General features: G+C 36.1%; 1 protein-coding gene across 8 annotated transcripts in view; it reads left to right on the plus strand.

Annotated features, from left to right (window-relative positions):
- ntm (neurotrimin) overlaps positions 1 to 14,781 on the plus strand; it is a 252,155-nt gene extending 237,374 nt beyond the window's left edge. For 2 of the 8 annotated variants that reach the window (XM_043249812.1, XM_043249810.1), the window contains 6 exons: positions 4,453 to 4,584; positions 5,134 to 5,254; positions 6,870 to 7,021; positions 7,309 to 7,344; positions 12,118 to 12,195; positions 12,529 to 14,781. In XM_043249812.1, the coding sequence (XP_043105747.1) occupies positions 4,453 to 4,584; positions 5,134 to 5,254; positions 6,870 to 7,021; positions 7,309 to 7,344; positions 12,118 to 12,195; positions 12,529 to 12,629 (620 nt within the window). In that variant the 3' untranslated portion in view covers positions 12,630 to 14,781. The remainder of the gene's footprint in view (positions 1 to 4,452; positions 4,585 to 5,133; positions 5,255 to 6,869; positions 7,022 to 7,308; positions 7,345 to 12,117; positions 12,196 to 12,528) is intronic. The other 6 variants (XM_043249817.1, XM_043249816.1, XM_043249811.1 and 3 more) reach the window with 5 other exon arrangements.
- The last annotated feature ends 3,824 nt before the right edge of the window (positions 14,782 to 18,605 follow it).

Raw genomic sequence — 18,605 nt, forward strand, 5'->3', positions numbered from 1 at the left:
CACCCTCTAGTGGTGTGAAAGAAAAAATGTTCTTCTTCAGCCGACACTTACCTGGATACCTCATCAAAGCCGTGGCTAATCGAACAATCCATTGCATCAAGTACCAGAAGTGGATACTGGGATATCTTGTGGCATCTGATGTAAGCAGATCTGGTGTTTGGTTCACGTTCAGAACAGAAGTGGAGGAAATCAGGTGGCGCGGTAATGGTGTTCCTGCCCCGCTGCTCTGGAGGGATCAGACAGAGAACCTGTCGCTCGTAAGATGACACATTCAGCTGTGCCTGGATTGATTCAGCACCTTGCCCAACTCTGCTTTCCTTCTCTCTGGGGTTTTGTGTGTGTGTATGTGTGTACAACAGCTCTGCAGTATTAGTACCTTGCTCTCTGCTTTGCTGCAGTACTTTACACTCACACCGGTCTGAGCTACTTTAGCTAGAGGTCTAGGACAATCTGATAGGTATAGATGGTGAATTTAAAACAGCGTTTCGTAGATTAGTTTCAGATTAGTTTTGGCTGCTATCTTATACAGTCGTACTTTTTGAATATCAATATCAAATCTGATACAGTTTGCATCTTATTTTAGAAAAAAACACCTTATTCGAAAGGAGGATTCTGTCTGACAAGAAACATAACTTCGCTTTATTTTCACATCCAATTTTAGGGCTGAAACAAGTGATGCAATGAGAACAATTTGGCCTAGAAACAATTGGCGTTTTTAAATTTATCAAGTCAAGTGGCTTTTTATTGTCATTTCAGTTACATATAGCTGTGCAGTACATAGTGAAATGAGACAACGTTTCTCCAGGACCCGGTGCTACATGAAGTCACACTTACAACACAATACAAAAGAACTCACATATTGAGCTAAGACTTAGTGTCTTAGCCACATAAAGTGCAATGTGTGCAGACTAGTGCAAACAGCAGGGGAGTAGAGTGCATACCCAGTGTGCAAACTAGTGCAAACAGTGCAAAGACAAAATCAGTGAAAGGCAAAGACATAATTAGTGCAAGAACACAAAATACAAACAGCAATATATATGAAGTGCACAACAATAAATATGACGTGCAAGAATGCTTATGGAACAGGAAGTCCATTCAGGTGTGGTTATTGAGGAGTCTGATGGCTTGTGGGAAGAAACTGTTAAGCAGTCTGGTTGTGAGGGCCCGAATGCTCCGGTACCTCTTTCCAGATGGCAGGAGGGTGAATAATGTGTGTGAGGGATGTGTGGGGTCCTGTGCTATATTGTGGGCTTTGCGGATGCAGCAGTGGTGTATGCTCAGAAGTATCTTAATAGTAGCTTGTTCAATGTCTGAGTGTATTTATATATCTATGCATGTCATAAACGTATGTGGGTGCACGTTTTAACGATATGCAAAATACATATCAATAAGAATGGCAGTGCAGTTTCCAAAAGAAACGAACACTAGAGGCAGTACAACTCTGACACTTTTTAATCTGTAAATAAAGCAAAATTTTCACATAATTATTAGAAATATATCATGTTATAAACAATATCAATACGCTGGGAGATTTGACAATTGAGGCTTTTGAGCGTTAGCATCACACATTTCCAGCTTCACATCCATGGGTTTTCATAGTAGGTTTACTCGGTAGCTCGTGTGAGCTCGCTTAGGTGTTGCAAAGCACCGTGTAACGTGATTTAACTCCACTCAGTGGACATTTCTCTTTGAAACTGTGGCGATTCGTGCCGTAAGTGGTGTTGCCAACTATTTTCAATGGGAAGTAGCTAAAGCCAGCATGAAAAGTCGCTAAATGTCGCTAGATGTCGTCATTTTATCTTGCCTCTCTGTGGTCACATAATGTATTTTGAGGTAGCCAAATTCTCAATATTATCATTTTCATAGATATATTTTACTGTTTATGTTGTCCGAAAATGGGATGAATATGAAATAGTGACTGCAATGCAGCCCACTAACCAGCTCTCCCTTACAATACATACAAAATAGACAATGGCTGTGCTGTGATGTTTGCATGCAAAATAGAGGTAGAAGCGACAGAATATCTATTTTAACTAAAAGCTCTGCTCTGAATAGAGCAGATGCAAAGAGGGGTGTGTTTGCGCTGGGAAAACAAGACCTTGCACTCGCGCCACAGTACCAGTGAGTCACAGAGACTCGCTAAGGTTTGTCCAAGAAGTCACTGGATTTGGCGCTGGTCGCTTTTTTTTTAAATGGCTAAGGGAATCTGAAAAGTAGCTAAATTAAGCAAAGCTAAGCTAACACTGGCAGTAAGGTACTTATTTTTATAAGACCAGGTTTGTCATTTATTTAGGCTAAATTTTAATCTAAAATCATTTTTCCCCCCATTGACTTTGATTTTATGGGTAAAATATTAAATATTTTGCGTTAACTATACCTTAAACTATGCAAGTTTTATATCAGATTTGATATGCAGATATCTTAGTTTTTCCTTGTCCATACATTTAAAGTCAGTAGAGTGCAACGTTGTTTTGACACAATTGACTTTTATTATATTGTCTGTATTGGAAAATGTCTTATTTAATTATTTTAGTAATGTCAACCAATTAATTTCATTCAAATTTAAAATATATATGTAAATACACATGTCTATGAATATATTTAAGGAAAATATGTAACGTTTATATATTAAATTTATTTAGATATTATATATGATATAAATTGTTATAAAACAAATATACACTTTATTCTGTGTGTAAACTAAAACTTTGTGTACTGATAATTTAATCAATTAAAAATTGATTTAATTCTGTCTGGATATCTGCTTTCATTTCTACTAAGGGCCCTAGCCAGGACTAATAGTTTGGATGAGATGTGATGGCAGTAACTGAAAAATGTTCACAGAGTAATTAATTCTATACAAAAGTGTCCATTGTATAACTTTGGATTGCAAATGGAGATTTCAAGAAGCTGTTGTCATTTTTGTGCGCAGTATTCATCTGAGAGAATAGCATTTGAGGATGTGACTGTGGAGGGCAGCCTGCTTCATTTCTGTGGCTTTGGTTTTTCCATTAATAAAGTTGTTTGGCACTTGTTCTATTTTTTATGACACCCGGTGCGATGCTTGTACCATTTGAGCTCAAGAGGCTTTTGATTTTAACTTGCGATAATATCACAAATCAAACCCTTGGCGTATTATTGACTGACACTTATAATGCCATCGGGGGCCATGAATATACAAAAGCGGTTGCATTATGTAAGACATGCATAATGAATGTGCTTCAGGAGTGTATTGATGAAGAAAAAACCCCGAGATGTCAGTCTTCAAGTACTCCGTGTTGATACAATCCTCTATGGCAGCCGTGAAACCCAAAGCCCCTGATGGAAATAAACGGTCGCATTTTGTCAATCTTCACTTTGATGGAAGACAGTCCACAATGCACCTGATGCCAAAGCAGCGCTTTTCCTTTCTGCTGGACCAGGTATCAAACAGCAACGGTTTGCTTTTCATAAAGCTTACAACATCAACAACGTGCACTTTTCAGTGGGAAACGTTAAAATGAGCATCTTCAATGAAGAAGAAGCTCTCCTTCTGTGGCTCAATTTGCAAATTGGTTCGTTTTGAAGGTGTAGTCGATTGTTTGAGGGTAAAATGGAATCTTTTTTAAACAATGCAGCAATGAAATTATACGAGTGGCTTTTTGAGCAGACTTCAAGCTGCTTTTCAGTGCAGCGAGGTGTGTACGGTGTTGAACGGTAATGAGCTTCTTTCTCCAGAGCGCTCTGTTGACACTCCTCATCAGGTTAAAGGAAGTGTCTCTTTCTTTCTCGTTAACAGCCTCTCCCAGGTGTAAGACATTGTCTTTCAGAACATACTTAAGCGAATGCAGTGTGTTATTTTGCTGTCAGAAACTACATTGGGGACGATATTTATTTATTTAAGTCAACCACGTATTACCGCCTGACGTTGAGAACTCAACTCAACCAACGATTTTTTTTTTCCCCAGTCTGGGTTTCGTGAACATGAAAAGGCTCCGTATGTTTTAGCAGTTTGACTCCGGTGTGTATGCGAACACTTCAAAGCAGCTGCGCAGAGACTGAGATTCATATTTGAATTGAATTTCATATCTCTAGTGTCGCCTTCTCCCACAATAGGACACAAACGACTATAAATACATCAGAGCATCGGCATTTCAGGGAAGATGAGGTTTGAATTTGCAAAGAAGGGCATCAACATGCTCTACAGTGTGGCTTATTGTACCCAAGCAAAGTACTGGGAAATCAGACACATTTCAGCTCTTCGGTGATAATGAGACAGTTGCAGCATGACGTGATTTACCCAAGTAACTCTTTGTTGTTTCAGGATCAAGAATCCCATCCAACTAATCAAGTCAGTTGTTTTTGTTGTAGTTTTGTTTTGAGGAATCATAGACAGCCCTTCTCTCTTGAGAGCTTTAATACAGATTATGACTTGTCATGTTTTGAGTCATATTTTAATGTTTTCTGGTTCAGATGACAGCCTAAGCTCAGACAGCGAGGTTCTGGAGATTCCCTTCATCAGCAGATATAGAGCAGGAGTGTATGAATGCACCGCATCCAACGACATTGCAGTGGACACACAGACTGTTGAGCTCACGGTCAACTGTAAGTATACTGTGAAATGAAATCAACGTTACATACATATAATTTATGTAAACTTTTACGATTTAATTAAATAAATATAAAATAAGAAATTATATATATATATACAACTTTTAAGGAAATGTCACAGACTGCAAAATAATTATCTGTATTTATTTAAACCTATAAATAAACAGAAACCTTTAGGATTCAGAACCTTTTATTTTATTGAAATAAATAGAAAACATGACCAAAAAAAATGTGTAGCGAAATGCATTCAAATAAATATAATTTTAAAAAGTCTTTAAGTCTTTTGAACTTCACTTTATGTGTACAAAGTTTATTCATCCGTTCATCTGTTTTTTTTTATTTATTTCATTTACTAATTCATATAATTTGTAAATAAAAGTCTTGAAACGCAAAATAAAAGCATCATCAATAGTGATCTAATACTTTTGATCCTGCTTCATGTGCACAAATTCTATTTAATTTGGTATGCTTGTTTGTTTTTTGCACTATGATGGTCACTAACAGTCTCTAACAGAGATCCTGTATGTGGTATTGTGTGTTTAGACCCTCCCAGTGTTTCAGATGGCAGAGATGTTGGTGTGACCCTGGGTCAGAGAGGTGTCCTGCAGTGTGAAGCAGATGCTGTACCCGAGGCAGATTTTGAGTGGTACAGAGATGACAGGAGGTATGGTATATCACTTCAGGATATTCTGCTTCATCTGTTCCTTTCTTTGGGATAAAACCATAACCTTAATGTAACTGTGTTGTGTGTGTGTGTGCTTCTTTTTATTTATTTACTTATTTAACTAGGAAGGTCCCGTTGAGATACAATATCTCTTCTACCAGGAAGTCCTTGTCAAGATAGGCAGCAAAGGACAAAGTTACAAAGAAATACATATCCCCCACACAACGAACAATCACAAAATGCAATTTTCTAAAAAATAAAACAAATTCTAGTCACCTCACTGAATTCTTTTTGCAATAACTGTAGCTTTACAGTAGACAATAATAATGCCCTTTTGATATTTGGTATTTTCAGTGATGACAGTAATTTAGTTTAGTTTACAGTGTTATTAATAATCTAGCTGCTGTTGCTTAGAGTTGCTAGCTATTTAATTCTTATCTAAGTAGACAAACACAAAACTACATCCTTGTATGAAACTAACCTTCACTCGAAGCCCTAGCCTGTTGTCTTCTGATCCACTCCATTCTCGAGTCTCTCATTGATTTCTCTGATAGAACCCGAAAAGTAACCTTTGGGGCGGATGAAGAGCAAGCGCAAGCTGATGCTCGTTGCCAGCCAAGACTAACCGATTCATGATTTATTATAGAGTTGCCATCGAATGGTGATCCACCGAAGCTCCAATAAAGTAATGAGCCTGGTTTGAAAATGCAAGAAGTAGAAAGTACACATATTCGTGTTCAAATGTAAGCTGTAAAAGTAAAACGTAGTCAGAAAAATAAATAGTGAAGTAAAGTACAGATACCAGAAAAATCTACTTCAATGCATCTACTTAAGTATTTGTACTTCGTTTCTTCCCAGCTCTGCATAAAAGTGTACATTTGCTGGCTCAACTCCTTTACCAGGTTCATTCGTATAGATGGAAAATAAAATTGGCCCCAGAATCCATCCTTGAGGAACACCTGTCTTCACTTTTAAAAGCAGAAACATAATTATCTATGGATACACAGAGTCCTTCCTAGTCAAATAATTACAGAAGCACTAATAAAGTGTTTGTGTACACGCTGTAATTTCCTTTTCAATGTACAGTTTTGTGTGTGTGTGTGTACTAGATGTGTACAGAAGCAGCTAGAGTGCTCTGTATTTCCTGTCTATCTGTCAGATGTATAATATTGGATTTGACATTGTGAGGTGAAGGACAAATATTTTTCAGTAGTTGTACATGTCTGACTAGATGTGCTGTCATTTGTTCACTGTTTTTAACAGCAAAATACTGTTAAAAACAGATGCGATGAGTGCCTTTGAGTGCCTTTGGCTGGAATGTGTCTCAGTATGTTCTCTCAAACTGTCTTTGATGTCAAGTGAAGAATAAGTTGTCACAATGTTGTATCATAATTAAATGTGCAGAAGCGCGCGTGTACTTGTCCCTCTGCGTGCCACTGCCAGTAATTTAATCCTGCAGTTTTGCCCGCTTTTAATGTATCCAAGCCCGCCGCAATCTGCGTCCGAAAATGTTGATGCTGTCATAAATGTAACCTCTAGCTTCAAAGCAAGCTCTGATGTAGCGTAAACAAGGCCAGGCTGATTCAAGTCTCTCCATTTGCTGACTGTTTCCCAGGATCTTCAATGGCTTTGATGGCATTGAGATCGAGGATGCCGGAGCATTTTCAAAGCTGACATTCTTCAACGTGTCCGAGGCAGACTATGGCAATTACACCTGTGTCGCTATCAACAAACTTGGGAGCGCTAACACAAGTATCATCCTATACGGTACGTTTCAGTAGTTGCTGGTTTCAGTCAGGTCTTAAAGTCTGTTTTGAGCCTCCTTTGCTTTTTAAACTTGTTGAAGTACTTGTTTTTGTTTTTTGCTTAATCTTCCATTCAACAAAAGCTGAACGAAAGCAGCACTTCAAGCTGATAATGTTCCTGTAAACACTATGAATTTTCCTTTTGGTGGTTTCTGACCCATTCGACTATTAATCTTTGAGATTTTCATCTCAGGATTCTCCTTCATTTCCTTTTGATTCATGTTTTTGTGTTTGTTTTTGTTGATGTAGAAATAATTGAACCCACTAGTTCGACGCTATTGCAAGGTTAGTAGAGTGCATGGGAATGTGGCCTCCTAAAGCATGTTCCAGCGTGTTTAATACGCAAAGAAGATGCAAACATGATTATTTTCACATCAACCGCAATGTGACAAGGCCAAGTCGTTGATACGGCGCTCAAGTTCATCGGCGAGGGCGGCTCACAAAATTTCCCTGATTTGAACAGGGTAATATAATTGTCGTGCCTCGTCTGACAGAATGTGATTGTCAGATTGTAAATTGGCCACTAGCTGTTCCTATTAAGAGGGTTATTAGCTTAAAATCCCATTTTGTAATGTCAATAATATATTCAGCGCATTGAGTGACAGTCTGAATTGGCGCTCTGGGATTGGCGGGATACTGACATGCCTCAATCTGCCTTCAGTCACTGTGGGTTGATGAATGGGTCTCTGTTTTCTGTAGCCTAAACATGTTTCTCTTTCTCCTCTGTCACTTTCTTTCCTCTCTAACCTTCCTCCACCATGGCATGGCTTCATTATGTCAATGCATGCTTTCATCTGCTGTTTGTAAGTACATGTTTGCATCATATGATGTCTTTTGATGTTTGTTGAACTGTGAGTGATTCATTATTACTCAGCTGATGAGAAAAGTACTTAAAAGAAAATTGTCATAATTTATTTGCAATCATACTTCTGTGGAACTGAAAAAAAAAAGAATGCTGTTTCCTAACCAATGTAATTACAGTGAACAGAGACTGGACAGAACAGACAGAAAAGCAACATCAAAGTATCATAAAAAGTAGTCCATATGCCTCGTGCGCTAAAGTTTTCTGAAGTTATACAGTAGTTGGGGAGCAGTAGTGATGCCCGATTCATAAAAGAATGATTCTTTTGAGTTGAACATTATTAATGAATTTTAATTCTCAAAAAATATAGTTTATTCGACTGCTTTTACGATATTTTATTACTTTTATAGTACTTTTGCATACTTTTTCATTACAGTAGCATGGAAAAGAACCAGTGTATCATTCCACAGAAGTATCTCATAGAATTTTGGAATAACATGATGGTGGGAAATTAATGACAAACATTCTCATTTTTGGCTGAGCTGTAAATCATCTTAAATGTACATTTGCCCCTTACAAAAAGTGCCATGGACTTGCTTGGACATACAAACCATGGTAATACACAGTGGTTTATGGTACACTCTAAAAAAAGCTGTCTGTGGCTGTACCTTTTCAAAAGGTTCAAATATTTACCAAAGGTTTACATTTTCAAAAGTTACAGACTCAGTGACAGCTTTTATACATTTTTTCTGAGTTTGTACATAAATGATACATTCCAGTTGTATTAATATATCAACAGAAATTACCATTGTACTGCCACAGTAGGAGAGACCTCGGTCAATATAACTTTTTACATTTTACTCTGACCACTGCAATTTGTCCATCTTGTGATATCAAACCTATGAATGCGCTAAATGGATGTTGCCATTAACACACATTTACAGAGAAAAATCATACTGAATTATTTGTCATTTTAAAATGGCAGCTAATAATGTCATTGTCATTTATTTACTACTGAATAGTTTATAGTTTTGTATTGTACTAATTATTTTATCTAAGTTGAATATGTTTAATAGCTGAGATATTTTTTATAATTTTTTATAATATACATTATAAAAACATAATCACATAATCAGTATATTTGAGTATTATATATTTTTTCTAATATATACTAAAATATACTGATTATGTGCTCACGAACAACATTTTCCTGAACAGAAATAATATTCATTACATATTTTGAAGATAGATTTTTAAATTCACAACAACAAATGTTGTTGATCTCAGTATTGAGATAAATGTTAGAAAATATAATATATTTTAGTCAGTAATATTTTATTATAATTTTTTTAAACGCATTTTTCTTTAAAACTCAAATTTTTTACGTTTCTGACAAACCAATACACTTTTTTTCAGACAGATAGTCTTTACTGAGCATATATGCAGAATAAATATTGCTCAAACTTGTTTGTGATTGAAAATGTATGTGTTATAATTGCCTCCGGTCTTTCCTACTTTTTTGTAAGGGGTCGTTCTTCACCTGCATATGTTGTTGATGGTTGTTACTGATTTGTCCTTGCATTGTCCTTTAATATTTCTTCTCTGCCAAGAATAGAAATCTTGTCCTGACCAACTTTTCTCCACTGTCTGGCCTAAAAAAAGCGTGGGATTGGTAACCATGTCCTCTCCGGAGAGTCATTAATTGCATTGAATTTGATTGTGAGAACCTCACATTAGTATAATTACACTTGTGCAGGATTTACTCTAAGCTGTGGCTGCAGAATAATTGGATAGCTGTCCCTAAAGAAAGCCTACCGTACTCTCCGAAATCCAGGGGAAATTAGACTTCAGTCTAAAAGGCCCATCAAAGAGAAAGATTTAATAGACATCAATGCTAATACCATGACATAACATTTGTTTTGTTGGGACTGAATATTGCTGCTCTCTAATAGTGATCGTTCACACAAAACGTGAATGGAAAAAGATGATACAAACTTCTTTTCCAACCAGGTTTAAAAAAAAGTAATGTTTTAACTCTTTGTGTGTATGTATATACTAGGGGTTGCGTGACTACTGTTCTTTTACTAATTGACTAGTTGGCCAAAAAAGAAAACTGGTCTGTTGTGTTGTACATTAAATAACATGCCACATGCCATTCAGCTATCAGCCGTCCAAATAAGGATGTCTACCCTGTATACAGCACATTCAATATAGACATGCAATAACAAGAATATATCCCATGCAGCTTAGATGATGTTGGCAATATATCCACTGCCAGATATCATGCTGCTTATGTTGTGATGAACGGTGTATAAAAACACCTCATACTCACGTATAGTTTCTTTCAGCCTCCGGACAGTGTTTAGAGCAGTGTGTGTGTGGGATTATGAAGGAACACGATGCATCATTTACACATTATCCTACAATCCGGAAAAGATGATTTCTCCGTAATATTTCGAAAAGTCAGTCAATCAAGAGTCGCGAGGCGTGAATCAAGCCAACCCGTTCTGAGATGAAATCAAAGATGGTAATGACATGATGGAGCTAAAAAAAAAAAAAAAAAAAAATCTTTTAAGACAACCCACAAAGGTAAACAAATGGAAAAATATAACAATTTACATTGAAATAGTCAGTAGTCTTTGCCTTTTTCCTGATAAGACAGTGTAGCTTTAAGTGTGAAATTCTATTATTGATTAAACTCTGCACTGCAAACATTTTAAATACATAAATAAATAAAATAGTGTATGTCTTGACGCCATTCGCAATGCTTTATGGGAGTGGGTGGTTGTTAATGAGCTCTTTTGCCTTGGATCTCATTTCCATGGTAACCATAGTTCCTCTGAAGGATTGATCCGAGGAGGATTGTGAGTAATGTAGTTCTTCACTGAGAATGTGGCTATCAAACATGATTTTTCAATTATTTATTTCTTTTGAATAAAGCTGGAATTACACAGACTTGTTGCCTTTGTACATACATATTTTATCATTAAGTGTATGGTAGACCTGGCTTGAAAGGATTATATGTTAAAAATCAATTTCTCTATGGAGAAAATGAATGGGATTTCTTCTCTGGAACCCAGCTATTGCTTTCCTTTGAACAAACAAAGCTGAAGTCATGTGATCTGTGAATTTAACTCATGATCAAAGAAGCCATTAGCAGAGCTAACTAAGTAGTTGACTAGTCAGTACAACCCTTAAGTATAAATATACACACATGTGGTATTTCAACATTGAACGTCTGAAAATGATATATTGGAGAGTGTTTAACTAAAACTACATAAAAGTAACCCAAAGGCTACTAGCAACTAGCATAATACAGAGCTAAATCTCACAATACCACTTATTTGCATTAAAACCACAAGAAATATTTTTCCAAAAATAAAAAAAAATTATAAAAAAAAAAAAAAATTATAAAAAAAAAAAAATATATATATAAATAAATAAAACACTGTGTTAGGACCATTAAAATATGTACTTTGGTGTAATCCCCCAACCCCAGGGCATTTAATGCACCATAAGTTAAAGGAATTTTTGTTTTGTTGACCAAAAGTCTTATGATCAAATTAACCCATTTTTGCAGAATCCAAAAATATTTGTACTGACCTCAAACAGCATTTAATGACAATAATATACATATATATATATTTAATATTTCGTTACGTATAATAATATCTGCTTTTGGTATTATTACAAATTAATGCGTTGAATCAGTATTATTTAAATATTGCGTCACAATGTTTATCATTTCCATTTTTTACTATGACAAACACACAGTTGTCTTGGTGGCACTTGAAGCATCTGTTCTACTTCTCTGCTTTAGTAATCTGGTTAAACTGCACCTCCACTGATTATTTTGTTTATATGCAACTGCAATTACGGCTGACCTCGGCGGTTGACTGGTCAAGGATGCGGCGTACAGTAGGGTAATAATGGTGGGAGCACAGGGAGACTGGATGTGCTGGTTTGAAATGAGAAGAACAGATGCTCCTATGTTACAAATGTGACCACTAAAGACTCTCGCTTAGGCATTAATCTGTCGAGCTGGAGCGCTTTCGTCCCAGTTAGATGACCCGCTACCACAGCAGAGCCAGCTAAACCATGCCAAAATACTCTAGATTGACTTGATTAATATTTGTAGGCAACAACATCTCATTTAGACTAAAATATGTGCCTAATGGGAATGATGTACTATAGTGAGTTCATATTGCATGTTGTGTCTTTCTATAAAGTGTTTTGTTATATAATCTCTCTTTTAGCAGACACGGCTTCAGTTTTAGACATGACTTCATCCGATTTAGAGCAAACAGCCTTTGAAAACAATGATTTGTCGGAAGGTTTGTGATACACAAGCTACTAAATACTACTAATCGCACTACAAACTCATCAACAAATAGGAGATGCTGTGATATACTAACATAGATTTTAACGTTACTAGAAAATATCAGTTTAGCGCTGTAAAGCTAGAAAACGCTGGCGGCTGACAACGAATGGAGATCATATTGAGGAAGTAAGATAAAATCAGAAGTGCAGATGCGTAGGTGAGCGCCCTACATAAGAGTTCATGCCATGTTACAGACAGTCGGAAGAATGAAAACCAGGCAGTTTACAGCACAGTTGGAGACGGGGTTGTTTTTTTCTGACGCGTGTGAATCTTTCCGATGCTTTAGGACCCGGAGCAGTTCAGGATGGCAACAGCGGCACGTCAACGGTCTTCACACCCACCTGTCTACTTCTCGTCGTACTTCTACAACTCTTGCTCAAGTTTTGATGCCGAAGATGTTTCCATTGGCTAAAGATCACCGTTTGCGTGACATCGCTCTCATCTTGGAGTCACAAAGCGTGCATGGGTTACCGAAAATGCCCAAAAATGTGCATGGGGTACCCAAGTACTTCCTTTTAATAAAGTAATCATGCGTTTCTTTTGTTTATAATAGAGTTTAATAATGTAACTTCTCTTACATTGCTAATTGTCGCACTGTTTTGCCCCACTGGATACGGTTTGTATTCACTAAACGCAAATGACAGAGAGGCATGTTTAATTTGAAATATTTAATTTAATTTATTTTGGTGACTGTCGTTTTAATTTAACTCTGTAACCCTTAAAAATTCATGTAGAATACATGGGATTGGGAAGTAAATCATTCAAGTCCAAGGCATGCGATAAGGAAGGGCATATGTCTCCAGTTTTTCTTCTTTTTTTATCGTCGCTATATTTTTACTGTATCATAACTGTACAGCCGATCAAAATAAGCAGCAAAAAACACACAAACGTGTACTTCTAATCTTTATTTTACCATTTAACACACACAAACAAAACAATGCAGTACATATCAGGTTGTTTTTATTTTGATGACCAGAATGGCACAGTTGGACTATGCAGAATCATATAAAAGCTCTATATAAATAGATTTATTTAGAACGCAAATTTATATACTAAACATTTTAGTGTATAAGGGGTATGTATTGAAGTCGGAGAGCTTGTGATAGGTGTAATACATACATATTGGATCCAATTTGAAAGCCCAAAGAGCAATCTGCTAATAGAGTTTTTTTTTGTTTTTTTTTTGTTAGTTTTTCAAATGTTGAATTCTATCCAGAGTTATACGAACCAAACCGGGCGCTTAAATGATCATTATTATTTAAAAACACGTCGTTCCTGCTAACATCTCTGTATGTATATGCATATATATAACTTGTACAAAGGGAAAATATGCACACTTGTTTTTACTAAAATTGTGAAACTGTTTAATACAATGCAACGTTTTCTATTTTTGTTATTCCCTTTTTTCGGAAGCTGTGTAATTTATTTCTCAAATGGTATTATGGTAGATGCCAGCTCATTGCCGTTGCTCATTGTGAAATCTGACGTCTAAATATCGTGCGTTTGGAAAAAGCAGATGAGACTCATTGCCCTTCATCATCTCATCATGAGCAGATGTCCAGACGTTCTTTGTATTCTGGGAAAAAAAAGCAAGAATTCATTTTAAAGTTAGTTGACCTCAAACCTATATTGCAATTTTCTTAAATTTTTTTTTTTGGCTATTTTTGATAGGATGTATGCCTAATGTTTCACATTTTTTCATTTGAAGGAATAGTTCTGGCAAAGACTAAATCTCTCATCATTTATTCACTCTCATGCTTTTCCAAAGAGAAAGGTAAAAGAGCCAAGACATTCAGAACGACTTGCAACTTAAAAAAATATATAAATCATAGAGGTTTTGAAATGACTTGCGGGTGAGTAAATGATGGCAGTCTTCATTTTTGTGCGAACAATTCTTTAAATATCATGAACCACATGTCAGATGGGAATCAGTCTGTCATTAGTCCAGTGGATTTTAAGCACAAACTGTATGTTAATGAAAGGGAATGTGATGTATGTGAAGTTTAATGAGTGACGGTGTGTTTTCTTCCCCCAAACTTGTATTGTTCAGCATTTTGGCATTTTTTTTTCTTCAAAATGCGGGGACCACAACCAGATTAAGAGCAGTTGACGCGCGTTTCGTAAATCTGTGAGGCTAAAACTGTCACGACAGTCAGAAATCCACACGTTTATTCCAGCATTTTGATTTAAAAACACAAGCATTTGACGATAAGTAATGACTGAGTTCCTGTGTGGAAAAGATTTTGATCAACGAGATCGTATCAAGAGAAACACAAGGCTCATCTGTTCATGGCTGTAATTCAGTTCACATGTCCAAGTTGGTGTGATGAATTGACTTAATTCCCACCATCCCAACCTTTAAAACAACCAGCCTGGAGAAGTTCATTTTGATCTCTGGTGGTTTCCTGAAGGGGAGCAAATTAAGTATTTTAACTCCTTGTATTGTAAAGAATTTGTTGCGTCATATGTTTTTCCTTTAATGGAGATGGTGTGTTCATATTTAAGACTTACAATAATAAAATGTTGTATCTAAATCCAATTGGTCTGCGGTCTTATTGTAAACCTAAAAGAAAGGAGAGAGAGAATGATGTATTAACGTACCTTGATGCGCTTTTTAGAGACACGAAATGTGTACCAAAAAGACCGCATCACTGCAGTTTCCAAAGGAAACACTAGAGGCAGTAACATTTATACACCTTTTATTGCTTTTCACACAAATTTACAGAGTTTTGATTAATAATGTGCATAATTTTCACACAATTACTTTGTTCAGTGGCTCACAGAGTACAGAGATGCACTTGAGAGACGAGGAGCTCAGGTTCAAATCCCGTGTAACTACAGTTCAACAAAACAGTTCACATCTGTGTGAAAGGAAGTTAAAACGGCGCAGTTGCATCAACAGATGGGTTTTTAGGTTTTTGCATTTGTTAGCTCTATCTGGTAGGTTAAGGGTTGGATTTGATGTAGTGCATGTTTCCAACATGATAGAACATTTCACTTTTAGCAACAGTACACGGATATTTCAATTCTTAACCCCCGCAATAAATACCTATGTCAATATTTTAAAAATGTGCCAAATTTCACACATTGAACTTGTGTTTAAGTGCCATTTCTCTCTGAAATTGCATAAAAACGTGCAGTAAGGCACGTAAAAACTGTTGCACAAAAAGTGCACAGAAGTACAAATTTTTATGAGACCAGGTTGAAAACATACGTGCATATGATCTCCTCGTCGGTTGCATGAATGTCTTTGCACCACTGCATAACAACTTCATTTTTGTGTAGACAAACTCGTTGAAACCAGAGCAAATCCACAGCAACACATGCTGATTCAAAATCAATAATCCAAATCCCTGATTCTGAGAACACTTAAGCAGCACCTCGATCTTCTGGTGTCGGTATGGTTAGTGTTTTAAAGGGATTTGACAGACACGGCCTGTGGGAGTGATGCACATGAGCTCTAAGTGCTGAACTCGAGAAGGAAGCTGTGAGATCCATTCTGAATGACGTGAGAGCCGTCTGTGATTGAAGTCAAAAAAGGCTTCGGTGAGGACTCTTAATTAAAGCCTCGCGTTTCACTGTCTTTTTATTTATTTTTTTTCTCCTCCCGTGATTGTTCGTTGTAGATGATGGCTGTAGTATCATTCTCTGCTGCTAGTTAGAGAGGCACCAGGTGACAAACATGGCAGTATGGAAGACAATTAGGATGGCGCTGAGAGACAGCTGAAAACGCAGGTAAACAGCCGGATCAGCTTTACATATCTGAAAGAGAATGACGGCCGCAAAAAATATCAGACTGGATGGATGAATGTATTTTGGAAATCGGGGCTAGTTGTCACAGGGGTTTGTACTCAAAGTGAGAAGAAGATATTAGATTTCCAGCTGCACAAATGATTGTTTTCTCTAATTGTGCTTTTTGAATAGCAGCTACAAAACAAACTAATTAAAATCTGCTGAAACATTATGAGTTTTATCTTCAAACTAAACTCTCTTTATTGTCAATTTAGGCAATCAGTCAATAACTACTTAATAAAGAATTATGGTCTGATATTTAAAGTTAGTACTTCATATAAAGTTGCTTAAAATTAAATGTTAACTAAAATATAGACAGTAAAACAACTAAAATGACAGATAAGACAAAATTACTAATGTTAAAATCAAAAAAGAAAATATAAAATCAAATGCCTTATTAAAAATTATTTATGAGCTCTATATATGCCAAGTTATTGCGCATTGTAAATATGGGTGATATAAGATTATACATAATTATACATGACAAAATATTTCATAAAATATTGTGATAAAATGATTAATTACAATATATATATATTTATATATAATTTTTTTGTAATATTTTACTTCTTATATTTTATTTAGCCTATATTATTTGAATTATATAAAAAAATAGTATGTTTGCCAAAACAATGGTTAATATTTTTGCATGTTCCCTAATATATTGCAGCTATTTGCTATTTCTTCATTCCTTTTATTTTTCTTCTTCTTCTATGCTGTTTACATTTTGCTGAAACCCCACTACACAGGCAAAAGATTATTTAATGGCAGGATCAGATTACAGCATACTGTTATTAGAACATGCTGTCACAGATAGCATCTTTATCACTTTTTTTTTTTTTCTCTGAACCTTTTTCATTGCCAAGACTTTAATGTTCCTATAAAGGAATTACCATAATCCTTCCGTGAGACTGTAACTATAAATATAAATTTACTTGGATTCCAAGAAGAAATTGTGAAAGATGTCGCAAGTAGAATTTGGCTTTTAACAAACAAGCGGCAGATGTTGAAATTGAATATTCATCGAGTTTTACGACGGGGGTAGTGGAGGTGAGAAAAATGTTATGTAACTTGGCGATTTCTTGCCAATCCTTTGTCTATAGGCTATTAATGTTCGACATGAAAACAAAAGATGGAAGCCAGGGAATGATCACCTTTTATGCTTGGAGGTGAAGGTAGACAATCACCTCCCTTGAAGCAAACAAAAGCCTGCTCAGTTCCTCCCTTCTGTATTCCCGGAGGACTTCTTTATCTTAGTGCCCAGGAGCGGCGTTTTGGAACACGCTATGAGAGCTGCTTATTCTGAAAGACAAATATATGAATAAATAAGCATTTATACAGACCGCATTAACTTGACATGACATTTCTTGGCCGCATTATCTTTAGGACCGCAGCCAAACCGTGAGCGTATCGTCAATAGAGCAGGACCAGTGCGAGCAGAGATGTGCTAACAAGGTAAACTGCCTTTTAAAATATGTCAACACCGGTAAACTTGTTAAAAGTGCTCTGTGGAATAGTTAAGCGCATGCTTAGGGTACGATGGCTTTCGACATTTTGAGTAGACTGCAATAATAATGTTTCTGCCGGGTAGATGAAAAGAATAGTTCTGCCAAAAATACAAATGAGCTGAAAATGTACTCACCCTCAAGCCATCAAAAATGTCGATGAGTTTGTTTCTTCATCGGAAAAGATTGGAGTGTCACAGCACTCGCTCACCAGTGGATGCCCGGCAGGGAATGGGTGCCGTCAGAATAAGATTTAAAACAGCTGATATTAACGGTTTGAAGTTAAAACGTCTTAATGATGAATCTGTTGCGAAGACTATGCTATGATGTTTTAATCTGCTGTTTGCACTCCCGTTCTGACGGCACCCATTCACTTCAGAGGATACGCTGAAGAGGTGAACTGTTTCTTTAAATCAGCTGCTCTTAGCAGATGTGTATCACTGCGCAGAGCAGAGGTCAGATAAGATTACTTGCCAGAAGCTGGATCTTCTAGCCGAAAGATAGCACCTAATGCAATAAAAAGTGTCCTTGTTAGGCAGAAACCTTTTTTTTTTGTAAAGCAGGCACTCAAGCTTGTGCTTCTGTATTTTGTGAATATACATTATGCTTAACCCTTAAGCAATGAGAATAGATAACAATATAATGTGACCTTTATTGCTTAATTAAAAGTAGGGATGCAGCAATGTTCAAATTGGGCCTTTATTGATCATTATATCCATGTAGTGTAGCAATTAAAATCTCATATTAAATTTCTTTATCATTTAATTTCAAAATAAAACTAAATCATTTTAATGATATTTGGTGGAATGTGTTTTAAAGACGAACATGGTAACATTTTGTTAAGGCCCAATTAATGAACCTTTGTTAATGCAATAAGCAATTAACTGGCATTACTGGTTTATTACATCCTTTTTAAAAAGTTAATTCATAAAAATACAGATGTTCATTTTTATTTAATAAATGATATTAATAGATATAGACAGATACAATTTAATAATGTATTAGTAATTAACATTAACTAAGAATAATAACGCTAGATAATAAAAGTTTTCAGTATTAGTTCTTA

The sequence above is a fragment of the Puntigrus tetrazona genome, chromosome 10 (genome assembly GCF_018831695.1).
Source record: "Puntigrus tetrazona isolate hp1 chromosome 10, ASM1883169v1, whole genome shotgun sequence".
NCBI classification, from domain to species: domain Eukaryota; kingdom Metazoa; phylum Chordata; class Actinopteri; order Cypriniformes; family Cyprinidae; genus Puntigrus; species Puntigrus tetrazona.